At 40.5% G+C, this 13,640-nt stretch overlaps 1 protein-coding gene across 1 annotated transcript in view; it reads right to left on the bottom strand.

The window, feature by feature from the left end:
* ENG (endoglin) overlaps nt 1-13,640 on the bottom strand; it is a 49,423-nt gene that overhangs the window by 13,292 nt on the left and 22,491 nt on the right. The window contains exons 6-13 of the mRNA XM_070758798.1: nt 12,691-12,838; nt 11,706-11,871; nt 9,904-10,046; nt 8,146-8,286; nt 7,248-7,286; nt 5,677-5,790; nt 1,446-1,685; nt 311-380 (exon numbers count right to left, since the gene is read on the bottom strand). Coding sequence (XP_070614899.1) covers nt 311-380; nt 1,446-1,685; nt 5,677-5,790; nt 7,248-7,286; nt 8,146-8,286; nt 9,904-10,046; nt 11,706-11,871; nt 12,691-12,838 — 1,061 coding nt within the window. The remainder of the gene's footprint in view (nt 1-310; nt 381-1,445; nt 1,686-5,676; nt 5,791-7,247; nt 7,287-8,145; nt 8,287-9,903; nt 10,047-11,705; nt 11,872-12,690; nt 12,839-13,640) is intronic.

Here is a 13,640-nt window from a genome sequence, read left to right as displayed (position 1 = left end):
TTTGGGGAAGGCTACTTTAGACAGAAAGCGGAACAGAATCTCAACAGATTCTGAATCCAAAACATCACGGCAAGGTGTCTCTTTGGATCACTTCTTTCTGTTTGAGAATGCCAAAATTTTAGGAGTTGAAAAATATTTTTAGCAACCCCGAGGTGTTTAAAAAAGCTTTCCATTTTCTGTCCTCAGCTGATTTTTTGAGGAGAGAAGGTGCCTTTCTACAAAACAGACATGTAAATGCACAAACCAACTTTTTCTGTGGCAAAGAGCCAACAATGGATCAATTTTGCGTGGGAAAGAGTGGTCGACTCACTGTGGGATCCGGGATTGTAGTTTTTCAGCATCACTTCTAAAGAGCCTTCGTAGCTTCCGTGTTTGTCATTCTAAAAAGGAAGGGGAAACACAAGCTCAATTTTAAAGAAAGGGAATTCTTTCTCCTTAAAAACATAGAAACATAGAAGATTGACGGCAGAAAAAGACCTCCTGGTCCATCTAGTTTGCCCTTATACTATTTCCTGTATTTTATCTTACAATGGATCTATGTTTATCCCAGGCATGTTTAAATTCAGTTACTGTGGATTTATCAACCACGTCTGCTGGAAGATTGTTCCAAGCAGATCGAATCTCAGTAGGCTCCAGGTTGATTCAGTCTTCCATCCTTCCGATGTCGGTAAAATGAGGACCCAGATTGTTGGGGGCAATTTGCTTACTCTCTGTAAACCGCTTAGAGAGGGCTGTAAAGCACTGTGAAGCGGTATATTAGATAGATAGATAGATAGATAGATAGACAGACAGACAGACAGACAGACGGACGGACGGACGGACGGATAGATAGATAGATATTATTATTATTTATTAGATTTGTATGCCGTCCCTCTCCGTAGACTTGGGGCGGCTCACAACAGTAATAGCACAATATATAACAAATCTAATAATTAAAAGTCACTAAAACCCCCTTATTTAAAAAGAAACATACACACAAACATACCATGCATAAACTGTATAGGCCCAGGGGAAATGTCTCAGTTCCCCCATGCCTGGCGGCAGAGGTGGGTTTTTAAGAAGTTTACGAAAGGCAAGGAGGGTGGGGGCAGTTCTAATCTCCAGAGGAGCTGGTTCCAGAGGGTCGGGGCCACCACAGAGAAAGCTCTTCCTCTGGGTTCCGCCAGACAATAGATATTGATAGGTCGGTAGGTAGGTAGGCAGGCAGGCAGGCGTTCGGAAGAATTAGGGAAAGGAAACCAGGCCATCAAAGAACACGTTGGCTGGAGACCATCATCAAAGTTGACACCAGGCAATGCCCAGAATAACTCAACGCAACTTTTGAGGGCAAGACCTGGAGAGACCCAGGCTAATAGAAGGACCAAGAGTTGGACAAGGCCGAATGGGATCACCACCACCATCACCCATCCACAAGACAAAGGCAGCTCTTCCGAGGCTCAACTCACCGAGGTGTTCAGATGGACCACGCAAACAAGGGTGGCCGAATCGATGGACCACAGTTCTTCTTCCGGCTTGTAGATGAAGCTGAAGCGTTGGGTCTTCGGGCTGGGGGATTTCAGGGTCGCCATCGAGTAGCTCGGAAAGACCCTTTGTTGGAAGAGCAGCTGAGTCGGGTTGTCTCGGGGCCTTAAGAAACAGTCTCCCATTTCTAGAGAAAACTGTTTCATGGCCGTTCGGAGTGAGACCTATTGAGGAGGAAGGCGATGGTGTTGCTGTTGTTTGTTGGGGGAGAGTTCTGCTTACACGGAAAGTAACCCCACCAGCTATCCACAATTCATCACTACAGTGTTCCCTCGATTTTTGCGGGTTCAAACTTCGCGAATAGCCTATACCACGGTTTTTCAAAAAATATGAATTAAAAAATACTTCGTGGTTTTTTTCCTATACCACGGTTTTTCCCACCCGATGATGTCATACGTCATCGCCAAACTAATAATTTTTGAAAATAAATAACAAAAAAAATGATTATTGTTAATAAATAATTATGTTTATAAATATCAGGATCATTAAGTGTCTTATTCAATGGTGAGTACCAGTAATAATGGTGAGTAAATGGTTGCTAAGGGAATGGGAAATGGTAATTTAGGGGTTCAAAGTGTTAAGGGAAGGCTTGTGATACTGTCCATAGCCAAAAATGGTGTATTTACTTCCGCATCTCTATTTCGCGGAAATTCGACTTTCGCGGGCGGTCTTTTCTTCTTAGCAAAAGATTTCTCTAAATAAATATCACCTTTATCATATACTACTATTACATCCACCATTGCAACCACCCACACTAAGCACTAAACCACCAAACCACTACAACAAACCACCCAGCACAAGCCACTCTATAACACACCACTCTATAACAAACCACTCAATAACAAATCACTCTATAACAGACCACTCTATAACATACCACACTATAACAAACCACTCTATAACACACCACACTATAACACACCACACTATAACAAAACACTCTATAACAAAACACTCTATAACAAAACACTCACTATAACAAAACACTCTATAACAGACCACACTATAACACACCACACTATAACAAAACACTCTATAACAAAACACTCTATAACAAAACACTCACTATAACAAAACACTCTATAACAGACCACTTCTATAACAGACCACTCTATAACAAAACACTCTATAACAAAACACTCACTATAACAAAACACTCTATAACACACCACTTCTATAACAAAACACTCTATAACAAAACACTCTATAACAAAACACTCACTATAACAAAACACTCTATAACAGACCACTCTATAACAGACCACTCTATAACAAAACACTCTATAACAAAACACTCACTATAACAAAACACTCTATAACACACCACACTATAACACACCACACTATAACAAAACACTCTATAACAAAACACTCTATAACAAAACACTCACTATAACAAAACACTCTATAACAGACCACTTCTATAACAGACCACTCTATAACACACCACACTATAACAAAACACTCTATAACAAAACACTCTATAACAAAACACTCACTATAACAAAACACTCTATAACACACCACACTATAACACACCACACTATAACAAAACACTCTATAACAAAACACTCTATAACAAAACACTCACTATAACAAAACACTCTATAACAGACCACTTCTATAACAGACCACTCTATAACAGACCACTCTATAACAGACCACTCTATAACAAAACACTCTATAACAAAACACTCACTATAACAAAACACTCTATAACAGACCACTCTATAACAGACCACTCTATAACAGACCACTCTATAACAGACCACTCTATAACAAAACACTCTATAACAAAACACTCACTATAACAAAACACTCTATAACAGACCACTTCTATAACAGACCACTCTATAACAGACCACTCTATAACAGACCACTCTATAACAAAACACTCTATAACAAAACACTCACTATAACAAAACACTCTATAACAGACCACTCTATAACAGACCACTCTATAACAGACCACTCTATAACAGACCACTCTATAACAAAACACTCTATAACAAAACACTCACTATAACAAAACACTCTATAACAGACCACTCTATAACAGACCACTCTATAACAGACCACTCTATAACAGACCACTCTATAACAAAACACTCTATAACAAAACACTCACTATAACAAAACACTCTATAACAGACCACTTCTATAACAGACCACTCTATAACAGACCACTCTATAACAGACCACTCTATAACAGACCACTCTATAACAGACCACTCTATAACAAAACACTCTATAACAAAACACTCACTATAACAAAACACTCTATAACAAAACACTCACTATAACAAAACACTCTATAACAGACCACTTCTATAACAGACCACTCTATAACAGACCACTCTATAACAAAACACTCTATAACAAAACACTCACTATAACAAAACACTCTATAACAAAACACTCTATAACAAAACACTCTATAACAAAACACTCTATAACAGACCACTCTATAACAGACCACTCTATAACAGACCACTCTATAACAAACCACTCTATAACAAAACACTCTATAACAAAACACTCACTATAACAAAACACTCTATAACAGACCACTTCTATAACAGACCACTCACTATAACAAAACACTCTATAACAGACCACTTCTATAACAGACCACTTCTATAACAGACCACTCTATAACAAACCACTCACTATAACAGACTATTTCTATAACAGACCACTTCTCCAACAGACCACTCACTATAACAAACCACTCTATAACAGACCACTCACTATAACAGACCACTTCTATAACAGACCACTCTATAACAAACCACTCACTATAACAGACTATTTCTATAACAGACCACTTCTCCAACAGACCACTCACTATAACAAACCACTCTATAACAGACCACTCACTATAACAGACCACTTCTATAACAAACCACTTCTATAACAAACCACTCACTAAAACAAACCAAATCTCTCTTGCGCGCCCGTTCCCTTGCAAGATTTTATTATTATTATTATTATTATTATTATTATTATTATTATTATTATTATTATTTTATTAATTGGACTTATAGGCTGCCCCTCTCTGTGGACTCGGGGCGGCTCATAACATTTTGATAAAAAAGACACAATATATAAACATTTCTAAGCCCATTAGTAGAATAGTCAATTTAAAATTTAAGTTTTAAATTAAATTTTAATTAAAATTTAAAAATTAGCTTAAAAGCTAAACATTTATAATTAAACAGTCACGTCCATACTTGTACGCGCAGAAAGCAAAAAATATGAAAAACTGCAGAAAAAATATGGCAGCGCGCACAGGACTGACGCCACAGGATCGTGCGCAAATTGCGCAATTTGGCATTCACTACCATTACGCAGTCACCTACAACATCAGTAGCAACCCATAACTGGTTTGGTCCCCCTGTTCTCACCCGTCTCTTTATCCCTGTATTAACCCATTTCTCCTATTTCCACAACACTTGGAATTATTATTATTATTATTATTTATTATTATTTATTGGATTTGTATGCCGCCCCTCTCCGCAGACTCGGGGCGGCTAACAACAGTTGTAAAACAACATGAACAATCCAATTAATAAAAACAACTAAAGAAAACTTATTATAAAAAACCAAACATACACACAAACATACCATGCATAACTTGTAATAGCCTAGGGGGAAGGGATAACTTAACTCCCCCATGCCTGGCGACAAAGGTGGGTCTTAAGTAATTTGCGAAAGACAAGGAGGGTGGGGGCCGTTCTAATCTCTGGGGGGAGTTGGTTCCAGAGGGCCGGGGCCGCCACAGAGAAGGCTCTTCCCCTGTGGCCCGCCAAATGACATTGTTTGGTCGATGGGACCTGGAGAAGGCCAACTCTGTGGGGCCTTATCGGCCGCTGGGATTCGTGCGGTAGAAGGCGGTTCCAGATGTATTCTGGCCCAATGCCATGTGGGAATCCTAGATTTGTCCACCAAACACAGTTTGGCCAAGACGTGGAGCTACACCAAACTTAATAACAACCCAGCTTGTCCTGCAAATGTGTTTTTGCAACTGCATGGTTGGGTTAAGGGTGTGTGTGTCTATGAGCAATGCCTTGATGCCTGCTCTCAACACCCCACTTCTCTCCATGGGACTTGAGGTCTACTTTCCCACCCCCAAATCCACCAGACCAGCATTACCTCCACGTAGGTAACTTGGTGAGCTTGTATCACTGCATTGCTCGGTGAGTTGAAATCTTCCGAGTTGTAAAGCTGGAGAGAAACTTTCTCTGGTAGATCACATTCAAAGGGCACCTGCAGCCAAACAGCAAAACAGCTGGATTCATTGGTTGTCCACCCCCACCCGCTTAGTGGGCAGGGAGATCCATTTGCAGCCAGCAAAAAGGATCCCCAGATCTGAAAATGGTGCCTGCAGAATTTAAGAGGCTTAAATACACCAATGGATAACTTTTGCAAAGGGGGGAAATGGAAAGCTTTTGCATGGAACACATTTTTTTAAAAAAATTGCACATTGATAGATGAATCATGGCCAAAACAACATTGGTGGGTTCGCTCCGATTCCTTTTTCCAAAGCTGAAATGTGAGACTTTGCATTTTATTAGAGCTTTCTCATTTTCCTAGGAGGAATAATGGAATGGGAATGGAATGGAACGGAATGGAATGGAACAGAATAGAATATAGAAAGGAATAGAATAGAATAGGGAATGAAGAGAGAAAGAATAGAATAGAATATAGAAAGGAATAGAATAGAATATGGAATGAATAGAAAAAGAATTGAATAGGATATAGAAAGGAATAAAATAGAATATGGAATGAATAGAATAGAATAGAATTAGAATATAGGAAGGAATAGAATAGAATATGAAAGGAATAGAGAATAGAGTAGAATAGAATATAGAAAGGAATAGAATAGAATATGGAATGAATAGAGACATAATAGAATAGAATATAGAAAGGAATAGAATAGAATATAGAATGAATAGAGAAAGAATTGAATAGAATATAGGAAGGAATAGAATAGAATATAGAATGAATAGAATAGAATTAGAATATAGGAAGGAATAGAATAGAATATGGAATGAATAGAGAAAGAATTGAATAGAATATAGAAAGGAATAGAATAGAATATGGAATGAATAGAGATAGAATAGAATATAGAAAGGAATAGAATAAAATATAGAATGAATAGAATAGAATTAGAATATAGGAAGGAATAGAATAGAATATGGAAGGAATAGAGAATAGAGTAGAATAGAATATAGAAAGAATAGAATAGAATAGAATTAGAATATAGGAAGGAATAGAATATGGAAGGAATAGAGAATAGAGTAGAATAGAATAGAATAGAATTGAAAATAGAATAGAATTTATTTTTGGCCAAATGTGATTGGAACCAAAAGAATTTGTCTTGGTGCACATACTCCCAATGTACATGAAAGAAAAGATAAATTTGTCAAGAATCATAAGGTACAACACTTAATGATAGTCCCGATACAAGTAAGCAATCCGATCATATTAGGAACCAATCAATATAAATTGTAAGGATGCAAGCAACAAAGTTAGAGTCATGCAGTCATTTGTGGGAAGAGATGGATGATGGAAATGATGAGAAGATTGATAGTAGCACAGCTTGAGAAAGAAATATCTTTTTCGGCGTGTTTAAGCATCCTGATTTAGCATATATAATTATAACTATATACAATTCTATATATCGGGAATTTGTTTTGGAGCAAAGAGAAATATCTTCTTACCGTGACTTTTCCCGGAAACACAGGCAGCGTTAGGATGAGCTGCAACAATGAAAAGAAATAAGTATTTGGTGGTCTTTCCTATACGGCAAATGCCTTTGGATAATTTTGCTTTAAGACAACAAGAGTTGCATAAAACAACCTTCTATATTTGGTGGCTCTGGACTAGGATTTGGGATGGGGGGAGATCAGGATTTGGGGGGCTTCGGGTCAAGATTTGGGGGGCTTCAGGCCAGGATTTTGGGGACCCCAGATCAGGATTTGGGGGGCTTTGGGTCAAGATTTGGAGGACCTAGAAACATAGAAGACTGACGGCAGAAAAAGACCTCATGGTCCATCTAGTCTGCCCTTATACTATTTCCTGTATTTTATCTTACAATGGATCTATGTTTATCCCAGGCATGTTTAAATTCAGTTACTGTGGATTTACCAACCACGTCTGCTGGAAGTTTGTTCCAAGGATCTACTACTCTTTCAGTGAAATAATATTTTCTCACGTTGCTTTTGATCTTTCCCCCAACTAACTTCAGATTGTGTCCCCTTGTTCTTGTGTTCACTTTCCTATTAAAAACACTTCCCTCCTGAACCTTATTTAACCCTTTAACATATTTAAATGTTTCGATCATGTCCCCCCCCTTTTTCCTTCTGTCCTCCAGACTATACAGATTGAGTTCGTTGTCTTTCCTGATACGTTTTATGCGTATCCATGGACTACAGATCAATTAATTTAATGTAATTTATTAGATTTCTATGCCGCCCAATCCCATGGGACTCAGATTTGGGGGGCTTCATCAAGATTTGGGGGGCTTCAGGCCAGGATTGGGGGGACTCCAGATCAGGATTTGGGGGCTTCGGACCAGGATTTTTGGGGCAACATATTAAAAAAAACCCCACCCCATACCTGGTTTTTCACATGGACCCCGCCTTCGAGTTGGGTGGAACATTTGTCCAGGATGCTGTTGAGGACAAAGTGTGTTGCGTTGTCCCTGGCCCTGCAGCTGGGGTCTTTCAAGGTGATGGCGTCGACTGGTGTATTTAAAGCCTGGCAGAAGGAGGAACCTTGGTTAGCTGGAAGATATTCCAACAGGGGCGACAGCCCAAGGAGAGAACGAGCAAGCTTCTGGATTCAGCAGAACTCTTCATCAGGGTCAATGAGAAAAGACGCATGTGTGTGTGTGTGTTTTGGGGGGAGGTTGGATTCCCAGGTTGTGCTACCCTACACAACCTCTGACTCAGCTGGGGCAGTGGCGAAATCTACCTGCGCAATGGGTTAAAAAGAAAATGGCAGCATCCATGTGGGTGGGTGGAGCCTCCCGCTACTACCGCTATTGCTTCTCTGAGTCACCGGTGGCCGCCAGCTACAGTGGTACCTCTACTTACGAACTCAATTCGTTCCATGACCAGGTTCTTAAGTAGAAAAGTTTGTAAGAAGAAGCAATTTTTCCCATAGGAATCAATGTAAAAGCAAATAATGCATGGGGAAATGATTGGGGAAACCACAGGGAGGGTAGAGGCCCTGTTTCCTCCCAGGAGATTCCTAGAGAGGCCCCAAGGAGGCTTTTCCCCGCCTTTTCCAGCCCTGTTTCCTCCCAGGAGATTCCTAGAGAGGCCCCATGGAGGCTTCTCCCCACTTTTTCTGGCCCTGTTTCCTCCCAATAGATTCCTAGAGAGGCCCCATGGAGGCTTCTCCCCACTTTTTCTGGCCCCGTTTCCTCCCAATAGATTCCTAGAGAGGCCCCACGGAGGCTTCTCCCGACTGGCTGACCCAGGAAGGAGAGGGCAGAAAACACGAAGTGAATTGTCACCCCAGAGAGCGACACTGGTGAGGTTGTAAGTCAAGGACTTAACAGTTCACTTGATTGATGATGATCGTTCAAGCCACTCCCACCTGGTCACATGGCTGGCAATCCATTCCTACCCAGTCACATGACCAGCAAGCCACACCCACAAAATAAGCCACATCCACAGTGTGGCAGTAAAAATGTTGGCTGCCCATTACTGCCTACTGTCATTGGTATATCTGCCACCTCTGGTGGTGTTTCAGGTTCTTCCAGATCTATTTCTCCCTCACTCTCACTCTCTGCATCAGCTGGCAACACCACTGCCCCAGGGTAGCAAGATGGGCCTGGCTCATCCTCCTCAGAATCTATCATGACCATAGTTGGACAAGGACCACTCACAACACATAGGAACAGAAGATTGACGACAGAAAAAGACCTCCTGGTCCATCTAGTCTGCCCTTATACTATTTCCTGTATTTTATCTTAGGATGGATCTATATTTATCCCAGGCATGTTTTAATTCAGTTCCTGTGGATTTACCAACCACGTCTGCTGGAAGTTTGCTCCATGCATCTACTACTCTTTCAGTAAAATAATATTTTCTCACGTTGTTTCTGATCTTTCCCCCAGATAACCTCAGATTGTGCCCCATGTTCTTGTGTTCACTTTCTTATTAAAAACACTTCCCTCCTGAACCGTATTTAACCCTTGAACATATTTAAATGTTTCAATCATGTTCCCCCTTTCCCTTCTGTCCTCCAGATTGAAGGGAACACCATGGATTGATTGATTAAGCTTGGCTGACCTTCCTGGAACTTAGGGACACAGCCAGGGAAACTGAGGCAGAACTGCCCAGGAACTCAAATGGACTTTCTTACCATCAGATACATCTTGAGAACGACAATTTCGATGCTGCTATCCAAACATTTCCATGGCTTGCAAAAATTGATGATTTGATGGACTTTGACGGTTAGGTTTTCTGCCCTGTGGGGTGGCGGGGTAGTTGCGATGACAGTTGAGCCTGTAAAACATGACCCCCCCAAAAAAAAGACACGTCAGAAGAGAACCTTGAGATTGACATTTGTGATTTGTTCCTTTTCCAGGGCCCTTAAAGTCAGCACCGATGGAGTGCAGTAGCTCTGCAAATCCTAAGCTAGGATCCAGAAAGCCTTGACCATTATTACCTAAAAATACACATAGTGACAGCAGCTAGAACAGCATATGCAGCAAAATGGAAACATAATGATACGAGGGTTGCCCAGAAAGTAATGCACCACATTTTTTTTCCAGCCTAAAATGATGGTACGAATGCAAAACTTTATTTGACTTGTCAGGAGTGTGTGTGTAAATTTTGTGTTTCTTCAGACAGACAGCGTAGCTGCAGCAGTGTTTCGAAATGGCATCTGTAAGTGATGTACGTTACAAGCAACATCATTGAATTTCTCACTGTGGAGAAAGAAACTGTTGGGAACATTCACACACATTTGCGTACAGTTTATGGAGAATCTGCAGTCGACAGAAGTACGGTTAGTCGCTGGGCACAATGGGTGAGGCCATGACAGTGCAGAAATTGCTTTGTGACCAGAAGAAGGAGTGGTACCAACAGGACATACACGTCCTTGTGTCTCGCTGGAGGAAGGCCATACAACGGGACGGAGATTACATAGAGAAATAAGGAGCGTAGAAGAAACATAATTCTTTCTTGTGTGTAAGTTTCATTGTGTTCAATAAATAATTGTTGAAGGAAAAAAAATGTGGTTCATTACTTTCTGGGCGACCCTTGTAACCAACGAAGAGCAAATCTTAGGGAAAATTCTTATATGTGCAGAGATGGACAAAATGACAAAGGTGTTACAAGAATCAAAATGACAAAGGTGTTACAAGAATCTGAATATATTACCTAAGATGGAACAGATTGTGTAATTGGCTAAAGAATAAGGAAAGCCGCTCCGAGTCTCCGGAAGGAGGCGACATACAAATCTAATTAATAATAATAATAATAATAATAATAATAATAATAATAATAATAATAATAATAATTATTATTATTATTATTATTATTATTATTATTATTATTATTATTATTATTATTATTATTCTGCCGCACGAATCCCAGCGACCGGTTAGGTCCCACAGAGTTGGCCTTCTCCGGGTCCCGTCAACTAAACAATGTCGTTTGGCGGGACCCAAGAGAAGAGCCTTCTCTGTGGCGGCCCCGACCCTCTGGAACCAGCTCCCCCCGGAGATCAGAACTGCCCCCACCCTCCTTGCCTTTCGTAAAGTTCTTAAGACCCATCTCTGCCGTCAGGCATGGGGGAACTGAGACATCTCCCCCGGGCCTATACAGTTTATACATGGTATGTTTGTGTGTATGCTTGCTTTTAATAATGGGGTTTTTAGTGTTTTTTAAATTATTAGATTTGTCCTTACATTGTCTTTGTTATTGTTGTGAGCTGCCCTGAGTCTATGGAGAGGGGCGGCATACAAATCTAATAAATAATAATAATAATAATAATAATAATAATAATAATAATAATAATGTACAGAAAGTGCAAATACCAAATATTGGCTGTATAGAGATGTAAAACAAAAAGTAACAGAAAACAAATGTCTATGTATAGAAGAGCAGATGACAAAATGTAATTATGTTAATATATTATATTATATTCTACTGACTCACCACAAATCCTTTTGTATTCCAGACTGATAGTTTTGGCTGAAGGAATTTCAGTGTAGGAAGCCACGAAGGAATTGTTGTGGGCCTTTTGAATCAGTTCCTCTTTGTTGTCCGGAAGGGTCGTACCGTTGTATACCCCGAAGGTAGCAAATGAATATTTACCAGACACCTGAGGGAGAGAGAGAGAAAGAGAAATAGAGAGAAATAGAGGAGGAGAAAGAAGGAGAAAAAGAAGACGAAGAAGAGGAAAGAGGAGAAGAAGGAGAAGAGGGAGGATGTGGAGATGAAAAGGAGAAGGAGAAAGAGGAGGAAAAGAAAATAGATGAAAAGAAGACAGAGAAGAAGGAAGAAGAAGACATAAAGGGAGAAGATGGGGAAGAAGAAGACGGAAGGAGAAGATGGAGAAGGAGGTAGAAGTCAGAGGAGGAGGTGAGCATGGAGATGGAGAAGAAGAAGAGAGGAGGAAGAGAAGAGGGCAAAGGAGGAGGAGGAAGAGAAGGAGATGGAGGAGAAAGGCAGAAAGAGGAAGAGAAAAAAAGATGGAGAAGGAAGGAGGAAAAGGATGAGAAAAAGAAGTAGAAAGAAAGCCAAGGAGGAGGGGAAAGGAAGAGAAGAAGGAGAAATTTCAGAGAAGGAAGAGAAAATGGGAAGACAGAAAATATGAAAATCCAAAAAAAGATTTTTCCAGCCCTAACAAGGTGCTAACAATCTTCCTGGCTTGTAAGATTTTTCCATTGCTACTCCAAAGAAGGTTTTTTCCAGCTGTAAATCTTTGCAGGCTTTTTTTTTTCATTACTACTCTCTCCAAATAAGGTTTTTTTAGCTCTAACCAGGGGATAAAATAACGTGCTGAAGCTGACCAGACTAAGGACGCTAGCCAGATGAATACCTGGTGGGCAGATTTTATTCCCCTATTTTCCTATTTTTGGTGTGTTTTATAATCTGGAAAATAGGGTAGATTTCACCGCTGCCCTGCATCCATTCTTACCATGAGTTGCACGAATGAAAACCCCTGGCCCATTTTCCACAGCGTGTTTGGGTGGCCCTTCAGCCACAGAGCAAAGGGCTTCTCTGCTTTATGCTCCAAAAGTCCGTCCTTGCAAACCGTTTTGACGTTCACTTCCACCGTCTGCATCCTGCATAAACAAAACCACACACAGCAAAAGTGAAGACAAAGAATCACCTTTCTTCTAAATCTTGTAACCAAGTCACATTTCGAAGACCTCCTCTTTTGGGAACTCCAGCTTTGTATAGAAATTCAGAAAAAGTTGCGGTTATTATTCAACAATGGCGACCCAACTTACTTACTTACCTACTTACTTACTTACTTACTTACTTACTTACTTACTTACTTACTTACTTACTTACTTACTTACTGTTCTGTCTGGGTTCCCCCAGACGCCAACACCAACTAAAAAGAGTATCCAGACACGCTGGTAAAAAGCAAAGTCATTTTATATCTTTGAAAACAAACACAGATAACAAAAACTGTTCTTACAAACTGGAATGCTATGAAGCTTCACAGAAGAGTCACGACGGCCAGACAATACAACAGGCTTCTTGCTGGCACACACACCACTGTAGATAATAAAACCCACGCCTCCCCCAAGTTTTCAGCCTTCGAGGCCACAAGCCAGAATCAGAGACGCCAAGGATCGAAGCAAGGTCACAGGACTCCCAAAAGATAACTCTCCACAATACAGGAAGGGCGGGCCTGCCTTTTCAACCTTTCTGAGGAGAACCACACCCAAACCCAGCTGTTGCCTATTAGGGATGGAAATACCTGGCTAATTGTCCCCTTCGTTGTGCTGCCCTTCTCTGCCTCATATCTATGATGGCTTGTGCGTTCTCATCTAATGACTCCAGGCTACTCGCTGGGGAGAGCTCCCCCCCGGGGGTCTCAGGCTGTTCTCCCTCCTCCTCGTCCTAACATTCCTC

Source organism: Erythrolamprus reginae, chromosome 8 (assembly GCF_031021105.1).
Source record: "Erythrolamprus reginae isolate rEryReg1 chromosome 8, rEryReg1.hap1, whole genome shotgun sequence".
Taxonomy (NCBI): Eukaryota; Metazoa; Chordata; class Lepidosauria; order Squamata; family Dipsadidae; genus Erythrolamprus; species Erythrolamprus reginae.
Note: the sequence above shows the minus strand (reverse complement) of the source record. Positions and strands in the feature narration are given on the sequence as shown.